At 39.4% G+C, this 18,540-nt stretch overlaps 2 protein-coding genes across 2 annotated transcripts in view; one reads left to right on the top strand and one right to left on the bottom strand.

Moving 5' to 3' along the window:
• Positions 1-18,540, top strand: part of fam167b (family with sequence similarity 167 member B) — a 679,430-nt gene that overhangs the window by 387,149 nt on the left and 273,741 nt on the right. The gene's annotated exons all lie outside the window — the stretch shown is intronic.
• The window catches only part of dlgap2a (discs, large (Drosophila) homolog-associated protein 2a), a 257,198-nt gene that overhangs the window by 41,566 nt on the left and 197,092 nt on the right, over positions 1-18,540 (bottom strand). Inside the window, exon 7 of the mRNA XM_049463569.1 lies at positions 15,366-15,585. Within this exon, the coding sequence (XP_049319526.1) occupies positions 15,366-15,585 (220 nt within the window). The remainder of the gene's footprint in view (positions 1-15,365; positions 15,586-18,540) is intronic.

The raw sequence follows: 18,540 nt of genomic DNA, 5'->3' as shown, positions 1-18,540 counted from the left end.
ATGCTAGCTAATATCCATGCATTTAAAATAATATATCAGAAATGAACAGCTTATATAATTGATAACAATGGTGAAAAGAATGAAACATCCCTCAAAAAAAAAAAAAAAAAAAAAACTTTAGATTTCACTGTGTGCATTCCAACAAGAGTTACAGCCGGTGGCTTTAGGTAGTCGGCTGCAGTTTATTAATAATCTCCACTTTCTAATATACAAAATTGTGTCTTTATGAAAGCCAGCGATTACGTTCATACCTACGGGATTAATATCGCCATCATTGTGAGATTTCTCAGGGCATTATCTGCTGATGACCCACCCCCGCGCTACCCGCGCGCCCGTGGCTCACATTCTTATGATATTCAGCTCCCATCATGTATATAATTAGAATCAAACTGAGAGGCCGCTAGAGCGTTCAATTTTGCATTGGCTGCAATTTGCAGAGTGATAAAGTTGATCTCCCCGTGGGGTACCATAACAGATCAATTAATGTGATGGCGGTAATGGAGGACGGCGCAGTGTGGAACTTCACTTACCACTTCAATACTTCACTTCAGATACCACCTTATAGCCTGCAGAGAACCAATAAAAGACCCAGCAAATGTAAAACATACAGGTACCAAACAATCTACAGCAGGGCAGGGCTGTTAACTGACTGTGGACAGAACTTTAATTCAGACTCTGACTGAACCACTGGGTAAAACATTACCACATATCAACCAACACTTATGAGGGTTTTATGAAGACTTACTGATATGAAAAAATAACAAGCCATTAAACTGCAGCAGATTTGGGTTAAGACTAGAGTAGTGCTGGGCGGTATGACCAAAATGTATATCACAGTATTTTTCAAGATTCTGACGGTTTCACTGTATATCACTTTTTTTTTTGTAATTTTTTTATTAGTTATTTGCATTTTTTTTTTCATGACTGGGCTTTTATATAGGTTTGTGACTTTATTATTTACTGTTAGGAGTACATATAATATCAAACATTAAAGTTTTAAATTAAGGCTTTGATTGTATTGGATTTTTTGATTACTTTGTCCCACAAAATTACACAATATATATATGTAAAGAAATCAGACTTTATTATCAGAAAAGCAGCTGAAGAATGTAAACAACAGACCTTAGAAAAAGATATGCCAACAACTTTAACACGGCTTCCATTTTTAATTGTTCCATAAACACTATAAATGGACCTAAAATACTCATTTTTAAGTATTTAAAAGATATATTATATTTTTTCAAAAGCGCTATTAAACAATTCAGACACATGTTTAATATCAATTTATAATATTTATAATAATAATACATAATGTATCTAAAGACATTAGAGGCATTACAGTATTAAAATTAGCCACAGTTCCCTTCTCCCTTTCTCTAGCTAACAAATAACTTTAAATTCAGTTCAGTGTGCATTAATATTATCCTTCATGCTACAGTATTAATATATTTAAAAGGGCTATAGTTACTTCCTCATTTTCAGAGTTGTAGGGAGTTTTATTTATTGTGCTGAATAAATGTCAGTTTCTGTGCTCGTCTGGAGTAAGAGAGGAACTATTATCGGAGCTGTATTATCCTTAGCTTGTAATGCTAACTGGCTAGCGTTATCTAGCGAGCTGTGTGTCTTCTTCGGCAGCGCTGTTCTACACTGTGTGCTTCTGGACAGCGCTCCGCAGCACCTCTAGTGGTATGGCGGTATGGGAAAAACGCATACTAGTTCTAAATGCTCCTCCAGTATACCGTATGAACTGGTAACGTTATACCACCCAGCACTAGTTGTGAATAACCAACAACCTCATCATGGGCAGTGGTTCTACATTATTCAATTGTATTTTCTCGATATAAAAAAATAAAAATGTAACTGCACAATACTATTTTGTTGCAAAAACACACGTTTTTGGAGGACACAAATAAATTAGTATCCTCCTTTCACCCTGTTCTTCAAGGACCACACAGCAAAGACCATCACAGAGCAGCTATACTAATTTGGGTGGTGGTTCATTATTCTCAGCACTGCAGTGATTAGCACTGATTAGCATGGTGTTAGTGTGTGTTGTGTGCTGGTAGAATGAGTGGCTCAGATGCAGCAGTGCTACTGGAGGTTTTAAAGGTGTCCTTCCCTTAAAATCCCCATTTTTTTGTTGTTTATGAAATACAATAGGTCTCTCTGAGTTGTATATGGATGCTGCACATGCACAACTCTTCCTCCACCTCCATTGTCTGCAGTAGCTAGTAAAAAAAGAAAATAATCAGAAAATTGAGTCAATCAGGAAAAGCATCGTGTCTACGTCAAACCGTGGATTAGTATTTGTGCCCTCGCCCACCTTGGCTCGCGACCGCCCACAGGTGACGTTGTCTTGTCATTAGGGTTGCCAGCTTTTTGAAAATGAAATAAGGGATATATATATATTAGTCTATGAATTATATAATATAACTCCTAAGTAATATAACTAAGTTTGTTGAAAAAAAAAAATGTTTTGGCAGACACTTCTAGAAATAGATTAATTCGAACTACATGTATAATATACAGTACTGTGCAAATGTTAGGCACCAAAGTAAATTACACTAATCCCTTTATCTCAGCAATATGACTGTGGAAAAAAGCACCCCATACACATATGACTGGAACAGATGCAATAAACATAAATACTAAGTATGTTATATCCTGTGAACCGAGCAGAAGAATAAAGTGTAGTTCCAGATTTCTCCTGGATGCTCCTCAGCCAGCATGTGTATATTATATTCAGTTCCGTCAGCAGCTCACCTGATTTACCACATTTACCAGTAATTTACCAAACCAGGTGTTGATTAATATGATAAGAACTAGAAATAACTCTATTAAACTCAGATGAGGAGAGATTAGGAGCTGTTTTAAGGAAAACGGTGCTGTAAAAATGGTCAAATTCTGACAAATGGTCAGAATTTGTTCCAACTGCTGCGGCTGCTGGCGGCTCTGCTGCGGCTCAGCTTCCCAAAAAACAGCTCACATGGCATTCTTTTATACTACAGACCACAACTAGACATTTTAAAATGAATGAAAAAACAATGGAATGAGACCTTTAATATAAGCCTAAACATTTTAACTGACGTATATTTTGTCTAGTTTTTGCCCCTGAATTTTTTGCAGTGCAAAAGTGACACTGAGGCGTTTAAAAACTACAGCAGCACTGCTTTATCTGATCCACTCGTTCGAACAGCACAACACACACAAACACTTCATACACCTCCTCATGCCCAGGGCTATTTTAAGGCATTTGGGGGCCCCAAGCAAAATGAAAATCTTCCTTTCTCTGATTTCTTTTCTGGATTTCTATGAATAACTATTCATAAGGCTTAATGATTTCTGAAGTTTTATATTTTGACGACTGCGGGCATGACGAACCTGGCTGTCTGGCTACTGTCAGCAACTAGTAGGAGGAGCCCCCTTGAGGGTCACATAATTTAAAGGGGTGACCACAAAGTTTGTTGTTGCATTGGATTCATAATCAGTTGTTGTCTGGGGGCCCCTGGTCAATTGATTGGTTGGTTGGCTTGCCTTGTTGCAACGGGCCTGACCATGCTGAGAATGCGGAAAATAAATGATCCGCCTCCAAAATAATAATAGTTGCTCTGTGATGATCTCTCCTGTGGGGTCCTGAGCACTGAGGAACAGGGTGAAAGAAGGATAATAAAGTATGCAGAGAAACAGATACAGGACTTCTGATAGGTGTAGAAACAAGGAGGTGTTATGCTTGACCAGTGTATAGATCCCATCTCTTGACAGGATTTACTGTCCTCATGTTATTCACAATGTTATGACCTTTTGGAAGAGAGAATGAACAGTAATGCTCGCGCACAATAACCGCAGGAAGTTTGTGTTGGAAAAAATGCCGATTCTTTTTTTTTTTATTATTGTGTATTTAAATTGGTAACATTCAGCAATAACAGATCATTCAGAATACAGTTAGAATGATGTCAAAGAAACGGATGTGGGCGCCTGATAGAAAGACCAAGCAATGAATGTACAAATAAATCAGTAATACAGAAAAAACTGTAAATGAATAAATAGAACATATAAGATAGCACGACCCGTTCACCATAGTATGTTTAGCGACACATCTTTTGAAAGGCTAAGCATTTCCGAAGAAACGTAGGTAGGCAGATTATCACAAGACAACCCCTCACTCCCACCCGCCCCAGAAATATTTAAGGTTATTGACCAATCGACAGAAATAAACCGAAAGGTGCTGATGCTGAAATCATTCCGAAGCTCACAGTGATCAACAATATTGAGGCAGAATGTTATTGTTAAAAAAATATACTTAAAGAAAGTAGAGGAAAAGGAAAGAACGAGAGAAAGAAGGATAGATAGAAGCACACGTTCACATTCACAAGTCAAAAAAAGGCACACAATGTAGAAGCAGCCAGAGAAATGGAGAATGACGAGCTTATCCTATACTTCACCTAGATGGGCGACCCCCCCGAAAAAAAATATATAATATACACTTCTCTCATCGTTATCTCGTATTATGGTTCACATTATCAACCCCACCATTCTGGCCCTCCAAAACATGAGTCATGAATCACTACGGTGGGATGGAACAATGAGCAGGCAACAATATTGGTTTGTCTTTTTTTTCTTTTTTTCTCTCTCTCTCTCTCTATATATATAGATATATTTATATAATGTAATGCTACTGTACAGTGTTTCCCTGTACTTCAAAGCACCAGTGGGTTAGATCTGAATGTGCATGTGTAGCCCACTTTTATTACTTGCCAGAAAACTCCCGAGCAAAGCAAAGGGGAGACGTGAAACAGTAAGTATCAGATGCCGTTGCATAAGGCATGAGGGCAGACAGCGCCCGGGTTAGGGTCGGCTCAGTTTCATCTTAATCCTGGGTCACTATTTCAGCTTTTTTTTTTTTTTTTAAACAGCCTCACAAATAGACCTATTTGTTTCACAGTGACCTTTTGAGATTTCTTTTGAGATCGTAGACTGAAGTGAACTGGCCCCAACCCAGGGTCTTGTGTGTAAAGAGGAAAGGTCAAGTGTTTTTTCCAAGTCTTTTAGGATCTTCGTCTATGCTGCTGAACCCTTAGCTGAACAATCTAGCATTCTGTAAAGCAGGGGTGTCCAAACTTTTTTTGTTGGGGAATGAGAAGGAGAAATATATTTGAAGTCACGGGCCACAGACTTTGTAATAAAACTTAATAAAACAAATAATGAAATATACCATTTTAAATAATACATTTTCCTGATTACTTTCATTTACACACCATTTTACTTGCCTTACTATCTTTATCTTTGACAGTGTTGTGTAAACTAAGATTTTTCAAATTGATGCTTAATTTCATGATGTCTCTTAATATAAAACTCCTTAATTACGGCAACTTTTAGACTCTTTGGCCCGTTTTTCTGCGCTACAACTACGCACTCTCTCCGCTTTTAGACTCTTTTGCCCCGTTTTTCTGCGCTAGAAATGCGCACTCTCTCCGCTTTTAGACTCTTTGGCCATTTCTGACACCTAGCGTTCAAACTTTGAATCTCACATTATAAAAACCTGCTTAACAGCGGGCCAACTTTCATTCTATTTCTAAAATACCTCGCGGGCCGCTCCAAAATAGGAAACGGGCCGCAAATGGCCCGCAGGCCGTAGTTTGGACACCCCTTCTGTAAAGAATGATACAATCTCAGCAAAACTTTGGGTCAAACGTTGGGCAAGATTCATAAAATGCACCATTAGGCTCTGTATCTGTGGATACAATATTTTTTTGTTTGATTGTTGTTTAGCAGGATGCACTATTTGGCACTATTGCACTTTTTTAACATTATTTTTCCAGGACACCAGGAAAGAATATTTGTTTTAAGGCGAGACACTATTTGCACTTTTCCATAATCTTAACCCTAATTTTCCAGCGTAAAATCTTTCTTTATTGAGAATATCGTCGCTGTCCTATAAAAAAAAACTTATCTTCATTTTTGTCAATTTTTAGTTTACTACATAACTTAAACAGACAAACTGTCCCTCACACTGTGCCAAAATGTATTGATGAACAGACCAATAGAAACTCTTCAAAATGACCTGAAATAAATTCTTTTTACATTGACTTCCATTGAACGTTTACAAGGTTTTCTCTCTCTCCTGTGAAGCTGCTGTTTTGGAGATACGTGTTTTTCATTGGACAGCAACGACATACTATTTGGCACTAGTTTTATTTTGCTCTAACTTGCTTGTACTGTTAAAAAAATCATAACACCACACTTTCCTGAACCACTTAGGTAAACTTCCCTGGTAAAAAGATAACATGGATTAAATTACACTGTACAAATATTACACTGTTAAACTTTTACACGAGGACACTGTATTAACAGAATTGTCCTGTAAAAGTGCACTATTTGACACTTTTGCACATGTCCCTTATTTACCAGGAAACTACGATACACTGTTGATTTTATGTGTGTACACTATTTGGCACTTGTGCACTTTTCCATTATTTACAATTCCTCTAAATACACAATTTCTTTTATAGGGTTCGCTATTTGGCACTACTTCACTTATTGCACGTTTCCCTTATTTACCAGCATACTGCAACATTAATTGTTTTATTAGGATACACATTAAAATAATTTGCCACCAATGTAATATTCCTAAATTTGCCAGCATTCTGGAATACACTATTTTTTAACATGATGCACTCTTTCTTTTAAGGGTATAAACTATTTGGCACTACTGCACTTTTCCACAATTTACCAGAATTTGTTTTGTGGTGATACACTATTCATTTAAGTAACATATAGATTTGAAATAACCATATAGAAGATTTTAACGGGAACAGCATAGAACACAGCCAACATAAGAGTAAGCAGGTAGCCTGGGGGAATGCCTGCACACTTACGCTGCATTTACACGGCTCCGTTGTGACAACGCACAGCGACGTATCCCATTCATTTTCAATGGTAAGGGCCGACTCCGTCAGAAACAGTCGCGCGGTGCATCATGGGTCCGATGCGTAGAGTTCGGGGGATGCAATGCGATGAAAAGTTAAGCCGAGTTGAACTTTATGCAAATGAATCTGTCCAACGCGTTGTGTCTATCCAATCAGGGGGCAGGTTTTCGTCTGACAGGGCGATATTAGCTGCGGCTCATCCCACGTAGCTTGTTTTAACACGGTAAGCAAGCAGACTACAGTCCGATATACTTACCTCCGAACTGCGAAAGACCTAGCGTTTAGCGTGGTTAGCGGCTAATGCTAATGCTGTAACATGCGACCAGTTGGAGGGGGGCAGTGCAATCATGTGCGCTGATGCGACGGAGCAGTGTAAATGCAGATTGATGAAGAGTATCAGAAAATGGGGGTGCACCCAGTATGCAAATATATGGTGTCAGAGGCACAAGGTTAAGACGCTGCGACAGCAAATAGCAACAGACTACATTCAGTTGTTATAAGTTTGATTTCACTAACAGAGCACATTTGAATGTGTATGTGGCCACAAATGTTTATCTAACTCAAAGTAGTTGAGTAATGTAAGGAAATATTTAATTTGAACTAAAACAGACCTAACTTTAATTTTAAATTTAAATTCCAACTAATGGTGGATTTAAAGTGCACCAGATTTACCTCCTTTTAGAAGCAGACTGTGATGTGGTGACATTCATTTACAATTTTCACCCTGTGTTACTATTGCTTGATAGACTATTTGGCACTATTGCACTTTTCCCTCTTTACCCACACTGTCCTGTAAACTTTCCTGGTAAATTAATTCAATAAGATACCTATTTAAATAAAGTATAATGGTTACAAATCTTTAAAATAGACGGTCCCAGCTTTTGGCAGGCATGATGACAACAAAGCTGAAAGAGTGAAAGCTAAAATTGTGCCCCAGTATTTTTAGTCTCCTTTGCTTTTATTTGGATTGATTCGGTGTTTAATGTTAGTTCTGTTAATTCCACCAGGTTTTATGTTTCTGGCCCATCGTTCTTTCAAACGTACTTTACCATAGAGATGTGCTTTCACTGTTAATCAGTTGGCTGGCTAATTAACAAAATGAATATTTATGCACACTCTTTGTTCCCCATAAATCTACCCAAATAAAAAAAAATGCTGAGATTATATCAAACTCTACCTCAGAAACGTATTGGAACATTGTAATAAAATCTTGCTACATAACAACTGACTTATATATGCCACTCATCTGTTATTCATTATGGAAAATGACATATGCTATTTCTGCTGACAGATTTACAGTTATAACTGTTATAACTGTGAACATCATAGTATCTGTTACGACAGTTATATGTAATGGGAATGATGCTTTCATAGCGATAGATAATTTTAATTAGCAAGTCTTTTATTATTTAAAAAACTGCAATAGATAACCTGTATTTTATAAAATCTTAAATTGGCTGAGCTAATTTTAAAGTCAATTTTTCCTACCATACATTGCAAAAAAAGTAATCATACCAATAAAAACAATTAAAAACTGGTATTTTGCCAAATACTTAACAAAAATACTACACCAAAGCTAAAATTAAAGTCTAAAAATATGTACCTCTTCAATATTCACATTTTTGCCACATTCTACACTGTAGTTGCAGGATCTTGATCAGGATGCTCTACCACATTTTTAAAAATGAAGTTGCTTCTATTGGGCATTTCAGTGATGCCACATAAACACCAGTTTTGGTATGTATTGGTAAAGAATCACATTTTGTTGTGTTTAGAATATTTTTGTGTCCCATGACTTTTGTCCAATGGAGGCTAAAGAATGTTTCCTCCCAAAGTCCGAAAACATGGAGATCAGATAAATTGGATACTCTAAATTGCCCTGAAAAATTGGATACTCTAAATTGTTCTGGAGTGTGCCCAATGCAGTTCTCCAGGTGGATGGTGGTTTCCGGTTAAGAGTGCTCTGTATGTGATTGGCTGTTGATGAGTGCTAAGTGTAAATGGTTGTGTGTAAAGTATAATTGATAGATGCTAATTGGTGCTATATAAGTGTAACTCATTCATTCATTCATTCATTCATTTGTTTATTAATTTAAATACAGCTGTCATGACTTTTGACATAAGGTGCTTATGATATTCTATAAATAACTATTTTTCAAAATGATGAACCATGTTTTTACTATAATGATATTCTTAACATGTTCTTTCCCATTTTAAGATTCGTTCTACCTATATACTGTATCTATATTATCTCAAACTTTGGTTCTTTCTGGAACCAAAACCAGTTCTACTGTGGTATCCCTCAAGGAACAGTCCAAAGGACCTTCAGTTTTAGAATTGTGGTTGACATTCCAGCATGAATAAAGAAAACTGGCGTCCCTCATTTTGAAACATCTGAAACGTAACCTTTCCTCTTTGCACAACTTATTGACAGTCATATATTAATTAAGTCATTGCAGGAAAAAAAATCACAAGATACATTAGGCTGTAGAGTCACAATAAATTAAGGAATATCGATATAAAATGCTATTCTCAGGAACAATATCCAACAATAAGTTCTTTTCAGTCTTCTTCATCCCAGGTATGTACAATATAGTATATGCATGATTGTATATTTGTATGTGTCTATGCATGTAGGTATGTAGATATGTATGTATCTATGCACTGTATATGTGTGGTTGTGTCCGTGAGCAACGGCAAAAGTACAGAACGCATTCAAAATGTCACAATAAACTGTGCAAACTGCTGAACGACTGTTCACCCAGATGTGTCTTCAAAAGTTTCACAGTACTAAATCCGCTTGCCTGTTTCAGAGCAAGGCTTTGGCTTTGAAGACTTGTAATTTAATAAAGTGTAACATGATTTCTTTAATGCCGGTCCGGCAAAACAAGTTCGATTCTGCTTCTGAATCTCGAAAAAGTCCACAGTCAATCATTAGTCCACTTTTACAGAAAAGGATGATCAAAACTCACGGTTCATATCAAAGAGATTTGTATCTCGCTCAAACAGTCTTTGGTCAATGTTCGGTTCTCATCCTGTCGACAGCCATTTTGGACGAAGGGCTTTTTTACATTCCGTTTCTGCAGTTTGAATTGAATTTGAATTTCAATGTCACAAAAAGAACAGAAACAGTCAGGTTATCAAAGACGAAAGATTTCGAACTCTTAGCAAATTCTTTCAGAGAGTTTCTTGACAGAAAGTTCTTGTCCACCACTTACGCAATCACAGTATGTACCAAAATACATTTTTGGATGTAACGGAGGGAAACAGTTTCCACGAAAATGAAACTTTGGTTCATGGGTGAGTCATTGCTGCTCTGTGTTAAATAAGTGCTGAGTATCCCAAGGACACTAATGCAGTGTGGGCGCCGGCATCAGGCTGCTTTTAGCTACGACCTCTCTGAGAGGCTCATCAGGTCTGAAAAAAGGTCCACTAATACTCTGAAACCTCCCTGACTAGTTCTTGGCTCTCTCTCTCTCTCAATTTCTCTCATTCACTCCCTCAATCACTCTCGCTCACTCACACAAAACACCCTTGTAAACATTTTGCTACATTACCACATGTTCTTGTACTTGTGTCTTGTGATGTCAGAAATCTCATCCTATCAGGCGTCCATCATGACCTTCTACTCTCTTCACTACACTCAAAGAGACAAGGACATGTAGGACATCTCTGAATTATTGGAGTATGTTTTGTGGTAAATCTCCATACTGGCACTCCTGGACATTGGTACTCGTCCCCTTGCCCTTCGCTGCCATCTTGTCCAAAGGAAATCCCTACATGATGGAGATGAGTTGCTGGAGGCCATGGTTCCCCTTGGCGACCCATTATCAGTCGTCTCTCGCTTCGAAACATCTAAAGCAGCCTGAAGCTCCAGGAGGGACAAGTTAAATGGGTGCACAGTTGCTGGGTCTATAGTCGCAAGGGAACTGCTACCTTGTTCCTGAATTTCTACTTCCTCCTCATCCATAGACTCGATAGAATCGAGAACATCGGGTTCAACTGAGCACAGAATGGCTGAGAAGAGCGTCTCTGACTCCAGGAGGTCAATGGTAGCAGAGTCAAGAGCATCTGGTTTGAGGGGGTATGCTGTAACAGGTTGAGGAGCAGCCGAATCTCCAAGGTACTGGTCAGCTAGCTCTTGCGGAAAAGGCTCAGGGAATTCCATTGTGCCACTCCCACAATGAGACAGTTCAGGTGAGTATGTAGCACTTGGGTCTATGAAGCAAGGTTCTAATGGGCTAAGAATTTCTGGATCCATTTGTGGCCAGCTCAAAGTTGCCACATCCAGAGGCTCTTCAACTGAAGATATTGACTGATTCAGATCCATAGTTTCTCTTTTTGACCATAAAACAACAGGTTGAACTTCTGGTTCAAATGATGTTGGACTTGGAAGGGGAGACAGTGGTTCTGGAGTTGCTGGATTGGACATATCTGAATCTACAGGTTCTGGAGTTGCAGGTTGTAAGAAAATAGTGTCCAATAGTTCTGGGAAGGGAGGATCTTCTGCAGCATTGTCAGCATTTTCGTCAAAGTCGATTGGTTCAGGGGTTGGAGGGTCTGGAAGATCTGCAGATCCTGGACTTCGCAATCCTGGATCTAATGATTCCAAACTTGGCCATTTCAAGTCATTGAGATCCATTGATTCTGGGGTCAAGGGACTCAACACAATATAATCAACAGGCTCTAAAACTGCATAGTCTTCAAAATCTGGATCCACAATTTCTCCAGCTGGTTCTACCAGAACAATTGGGCTTACAAATTTTGCTGTTGGATGCTTCTGCTCAGGTGATGCACCAATTCCTGGGGACACTGACCTTTGGTTAGCCTCTCTGAAAGCCTGCTGAAAAGAAGAGTGTAGAATACTTGGGTCAAGAGACTCTTGGGGGGATGATGGATCCGGTGGGCTTATATTGTCTGGATCAAGTTTTGGCCAGTGTAGGTTTGCCAGGTTCACTGGTTCTAAGTTTGTAAAATCTAATATAATTGAATCCACTCTTTCTGGGGTTGTGACATTGGAAAAATGTCTAATTTCTAAAGGTAGTTCTGGCTCTGGAGGATCAGGAGGGCTCATAGGGTCTGGATCAAGTTCAGGCCAGCAAAGGGATGCCAGGTCTACAGGTTCTGGGGGAGTCAAGTTAGCGTAGGTTGGATCGTCAAGCTCTGTTAACTGTGAATGTGGATCTGTTTGAAACAAAGGTCCAGGAGTTGAGACGTGTAGGACATTTGTATTCGGAGGCTCAGGGGGGTGCATGGATAAGACATTTGGGTCCACAGGAGAAGGGCAGTTTACGGCTGCATCAGCTGTGTTCTGTCTTACTAGGGTCTTGCTCCCAGCCTGGGTGCTGACCGATACGTGGGATGCAGGATGTTGGGTCTCCTTCGCCCAGCTTGGCGACCAGGTGTTGTAGCGCTGTGTAAAAGTGGAGAAGTTGCTATTGAAGGCTCGCAGCTCTGTGCACAGGTCCCGTCTGAGCTCTGCTAGCTCCTTCCGCATGGCTGAAACATCTTCCCTCCACTGCTGGCTGATGGCGAGGGCCAGGTCGGCCGTCTCCTGGACGCTTGACTGAACGGGCCGCGGCCTGATGGGGATGCTGGTTTTGTGCGGGGGTAATGAAGGTGTTGTAGTGGAAGAGCGATTACTGTACAAGCTCTGCGATTCGTCTTCCCTCACAGACCGGCTTGCATTCCTCCGGGCCATGGAGGTTACGTCTGCCTCCTTGTTGGTTAAATTGTCCTCATTAAGCAAACCAGTGCCCTCCAGCACTTCATTTCCCTCTGGAAGACAAATATAAACAAGCGGTAGAGTATATAACGCGCTTACGGGTTGGGGGCAGCTGGAGATGCTGTGATGCTCTTTAAGAAGTTTCTTATACTTTGTTTGCCTGAAACAAACCTGTGAGCCAAAATAAGCTTTCATATTACATGTTTCTTGAAGCTGCATAATTAGGGGCTACTTCACTACCTTAAGCTTTGCGTAAACTCAAAGAGTCAGTTTCAATTTGTCTTTCAATTTCAAACAAATTGTGCCAGTGGGATATATTATTATTGGGTACATTGTAAGATTCTCAGCACTGTCAGTCAAATGAGACCAATTGAATTGATTTTGTTTGATGTGCAACAAAACTGCAATATGATTGCTTTCAAAGTTTCGTCAGCTTTGCTTGATTGCAGATGCTAATTCTGAGTTATTACAGGCAAACAGGCTTAGTTTGACTCACATCATCTAGGGTTTGTTTCATGTCTTTTTTTTCTCGTTTTACTCTGCCTTCTCACTCAAACATCTATATGCAAGTACTTTCCCCCTCTCTCAAAGCACAAAACAGAGATTTCTAGCCCGGGGGAACCCTGAAGAGGATAATAACAGCCATATCTCTGTGAACATAATCAAATCCCTCTGACTAGCAGAGGCCCTGTGCTTTGTGCATTGGAAAGAGGCAAATGCGAGCAAAGCTTTCAACCTAATCTCTCTGTGTGTCTCAGCAGAGCAGGTATGAACCCTATTGAACATGAAAGGCCCACAAAGACCCGTCTACAAAAAACACTGACCAGGACTAGCCGAGTGGAACCACGGAGGGTCTGCGGTTATTCCTTTGACATCCAAAGTCTGGTTTGTGGGAAAGCCAATTCTTGTTTAGGTATATTTCAGTGAGAAGGCAGTATAAACATTACAGTCTCTCCAGCTGTCCCTAACACTGTTTTCCAGACTCCTAATCGGGCCAAAAAAGGAAGCCACCTGTATCCGCCTGTATGCACCATAACGATGATCTTAATTTTCCCCAATATCTCTTGCGTCTTGTTACACCATTCAGCCTTAACAGTCTCAGAAAACTCAAAAGGTTCAGCCACAGGTCCTGTGGGAGAGAGAACCCAACACTGAAATGGTTTTGAAAACAGCTGCACATCACAGGAAAAAGTAAAGGAGAATAAACACGAGTGGGAGAGAGAGAGTGAGTGAGTGAGCAAGAGGAGAGGAGAGATAGAGAGAAAGAAAGAAACAAAAAAAAAAAGACAAAATCCGGGGAATTGGGATACACGAAGCCCACCGAGTGAGAAGCATTGAACCGAGGGGGGGAGCATTGCGAGATCGTATTATATTCCAGCAGCGCCTCTCAACCCCTCGCTGCCTGCTCCAAAAGCGAGCCCAGAGACAATCGGGGTGGAAAATAGGACAAAGTTGGAGTTCCAAATCAAAACTCTTAAGAGGAATGCAAACAGTGGAAGAATACAAAAGGTTCAATTCAATTCAAAAGGTAATTTCCTTTGATCGGAAAAAGAAAACCCCAAAAAATCGGATGCTTCACTCTTCACCATTTCTCACTTCTTTTTCCTTTTTTTTTCCATCTGAGAGTCTGAATTCAATAGGGTTCATAGCCTAACTCTCTAAGGCACACCGCAGAAACTTACCTGTTGGGTTACGAGACAACAGGCAAAACAGATCAGGTCAAAACAGACTTCGCTCATAAGCAGCAGTTCACATGCATGCCATGCCATGCCAAACCAAACACTGTACAAAGGCATCCACACATCACGTGTTAGGCTTCCTAGTTCCCTAGTGTTTTTAAACAAACTAAAGCTAAGCCCTAAGTGTGCATTCAGTAGTTCAGAAGAACCCAAACGTACATTGCAAGAGCTCTGGGGACATACACTTTATAAGTATGAGTTCCTTGAAAAAGTTTTAGGGGTAAAACTGTGGAGGAACACCTTAAGGTGCTTCGAGGAACATTTTGTTCTGAATATTTTTTTTTCTCAGATGTTCCCCAGAACACCCATAAAAAGTTCCTCCATGCTTTGTACTCTCAGGAACTTTGAAGAACCCCTACAATTTGCTTGAGGAACTTACAGTACACTTACAGTACAGTACAGTACAGTAAGGTGGGAGTAAAATGGAATTGCTTAAATATACAATGAATCAAGATTGAGTAGAAACATCTACCAGATATGCTGACCTAGGCAGTTTTTGGTGTTGTTGACCATCAATTCCCAACCCTGGTCCTGGAAGCCCCCCTTCTATGCACATTTTCTTGCATTTTCCCTACTCCCAACACATTGCCTGATCCAGCCAATGAGCTAATTAACAAGCCCTCTATGAGTTGAAGGTGGTATGTCACAACAGGAAACCACTAAGGTGTGCAGGGCAGGGGGTCTTCCAGCTCCAGAGTTGGGAACTGCTGATGTAGAATGAATAATGCCTCTGGGCCTTTTCAAACAATCAATGATCAAATTGGGTACATGCAAGATTAGCTATAAAAGCACCTTGATCAGGGCTAAATTTATCAATAGGGATCAGGGTAAGGACAGCGATTATTGCTCCCTTTCTGTAAGTAAGTATTAATATTCCACTCCAGCTCATGCTTACACAGAACCTGCCAGAAGCTCCAGACTCCTGAGTAATGGATCATAAAGGTCATAAAGTGGGCAGGACGCCAGGCAACTCACCAGCCGTGGACCTGATGGTGGAGGTGACGGTAGACGAGGTCATGGATGGCACGCAGTCGTCGTCCTGCGAGTAGCCGGCCTGGATGGCCCGCAGGTAGCTGTGGCTTCGCGTGCGGAAGCAGCCGGGCAGGTCCAGCGCCTCCATGGCCTGCGACTCCACCTCGCTGAACACCGACTCGCAGACCGACTCGAACTGCCCGTTTATCTCCGTCTCGCTCACCTGGACCGAAGAGAGAGATAGAAGATTAGAAAGAGCCTTTCCACCTTATTGCCAACTCTTATCTCTGTCTTTAGTAGATCAGCTCATCCTTACACTGTAAGCCTGGATAAGCTGAATTTAATAGAATTTGAAGTAATTCATTGAAAACTTCAGTTAATTAGACTTAGACTCGTGGTTATTATGTCTTAAATCATTTATTCATTAATTAATAACTATTTTATCTGACACTCTTATCCAGAGCGACTTACAAGGTTATTCCTATTACAGAGTGTCTATTACGAACATAGTGTCTTGAACATAGAAGTCTTGCCCAAGATTCTTATTGGTGTAACGCAGCATAGTCACCCAGAGCGGGAATTGAACCTCGGACTTTCACATAATAGAGTAGCTCACCGGCAGTTAGTGACGTTATCCATCCACTGCACCACACTATTTACGTTAATTAAACTTTAAGTTAATTTAATTAATGTAATGCTTTTGCCTAATAATCATATTTAGACTTTTTAGTCTCTACTTCATGGTCAAGTAAATAAAATTAAATAGTTTTTAATGTTTTTGAATAGCAAAAAAGCTGTCCCAAAAAAGAAAAGAAGGTGGTAACTTGCTCTTATAGCCTACAACACCGGGGCTAAGCAGTTCACCATTACATGAAATATAACCACTCCTCAAGGGAAGGTAGCCCCTGGTGAGTTAAGGGTTACATAGTTAATTACATGATGCATTAAAAAACACGGTCCCACTTTATAAGTGTCCCTAAGTACTATGTAGTTAAACAGTAACAATCCATGTAGTTACAGTGTAACTACTGATGAAGTACACATTGTTACAGATTAACTACAGAGGTACAGGTTATGTAATTACACATGTGTATTAAGGTTAATTTTGATTTGTGTAAGTACTTATGTGTACCAGGGTGAGTGTACTTACACAAGTGTAACAACGTGTGTGTACTCAACCAGCCCTAATTACATACTAGACAATAGCTATCGGATAAGTTTATACTATACTTATCACACACACTATTACACATGTGTAAGTACACACACATTGTTACACATGTGTAAGTACACTTGCTCTATTACATGTGTAAGTACACTCCCCCTGGTACACATGTGTACTTACACAAGTCAAAATTAACCTTAATACACATGTGTAATTACATAACCTGTACCTCTGTAGTTAATCTGTAACAATGTGTACTTCATCAGTAGTTACACTGTAGTTACATGGATTGTTACTGTGTAACTACATAGTACTTAGGGACACTTATTATAAAGTGGGACCAAAAACACTAACATTATTTTTGTTATTTAGATTATTTACCAGTGAAAAATATTACATAGAAAATACAGAACTTTTTTACTCTGTTTTACTCTGAAAAAAACAGTTTCATTTACAGTGTGACATATGTAAGATTGGTAAGAGATGGCCATAATACACTACCTTATCTTCTCATACTGAAAGACTGACATTAAATGGAAAGAGTCTGATTAGGAGACCATTCCCCAATTTCATGAGAAAATTCATCCCTCATGCTTGACTGATACCTGCTGAGGTAATCGGAAAGTCCTCTGAAACGCACCCCCAGACAGAGGGATGTCAATTTAGCTGAAATAGTTTGATGGGTATCTATATGCCCCCTAGAGAGCTTCCCATTTGGCAATCTACAAAATCTTAGATTGCTATCTTCTTCCCCACAAAAAAAGGGTATTATCCTTTAATGACCTTAGCAGCAGAATTGTAGCGAGAGTGGCGGTACAGAGCGGGGACTGAAGGATGAGGAAGAGGAGGGAATGAAACTCATCGTTAAGTCTTCACACAAAATCAATACGATCCATTTCCAGAGTCCGGTTTAGATTTTAAGGGCGGATAAATCGGATGCTTAACACACACACAAACACATACACACACACACACACACACACACACACACACACAAACACACACACACACACACACACAGGACCAACAGTTGGTCATTGGCGAGCAACTGCAGAAGGTGGACATTTATTGAGTCTTTCCCTTGTTTTTAACCCTTTGAACCCTAGGCTGTTTTTGTTTTTTTTTTCTCCGTTTTTATCAGTTCCTCTTTCAGGTCTTATAACACAGTAATTACATCAGACAGACACATGCCCTGATCTCTTTTACTCCAGAAGACATACGGCTGCTCAAAAATATAATCATTTAAAATGTAAAAGGAAGCAGAATTGTTATATTTTCCTGGAACTGATCATGTTTTGGTCAAAATTTTACCAAGCGCCTGTTTTTTTTTTTACTTATTTTTTAATGATAGACTTTAAATATATTCACACCTAAGATATCTTTTCAAAAATGGTTAGACTAGAGTGTTGAAAGCATAAGAATATTGATGATTTGAGTTCATTACATGGCTTATTAATTATTAATTTGATAAAATACATGGAGAAACAGCATCAGGTGGATTTATCTTTCTTGATAATCAATAATCACACCTCTAGGATACATGAAGATACTAAAAACCTGACACTCAGAGCAGCCTATGCCTCTCAGTATTTTGATCAGGGCACACAAAGAAAACTATACACAACAAAAACGGAAAGGTTTTAGTCTAAATAAATAAAAAAGTTTAGTGCAAAATAACTACTTAGTAAAAATGTTTAAGTAAAATAAAAAACTATATAAAGTAATGCGCACACCATACCTAGCTTTAGTTTGAGTAAAGCAGGTTGGGGAAGGAGATTTTTCACTTTTTTAGGTGTTTTTCTCAATGGGTTTCTTGTAGATTTAGCTTTACAGCACTGGGATGTCATCACTATTTTTAGAAAGAGTAAGTTCCGCTCTTTATAACCATATATGGATTATGTTTATGTGTAAAGGGATTCCTGAGTAATTACGCTGAGAACACAAGGTGTGATCTTGGACGTAAAATCCGTCTGTAGGGTTGTAAGGGTTAAAAGCCACCTATGACTCTCCAGG

This window comes from Astyanax mexicanus, chromosome 14, assembly GCF_023375975.1.
Source record: "Astyanax mexicanus isolate ESR-SI-001 chromosome 14, AstMex3_surface, whole genome shotgun sequence".
In the NCBI taxonomy this organism is placed as follows: Eukaryota; Metazoa; Chordata; class Actinopteri; order Characiformes; family Acestrorhamphidae; genus Astyanax; species Astyanax mexicanus.
The sequence above is the reverse complement of the archived record's forward strand: the minus strand, read 5'-3'. Positions and strand labels throughout refer to the sequence as shown.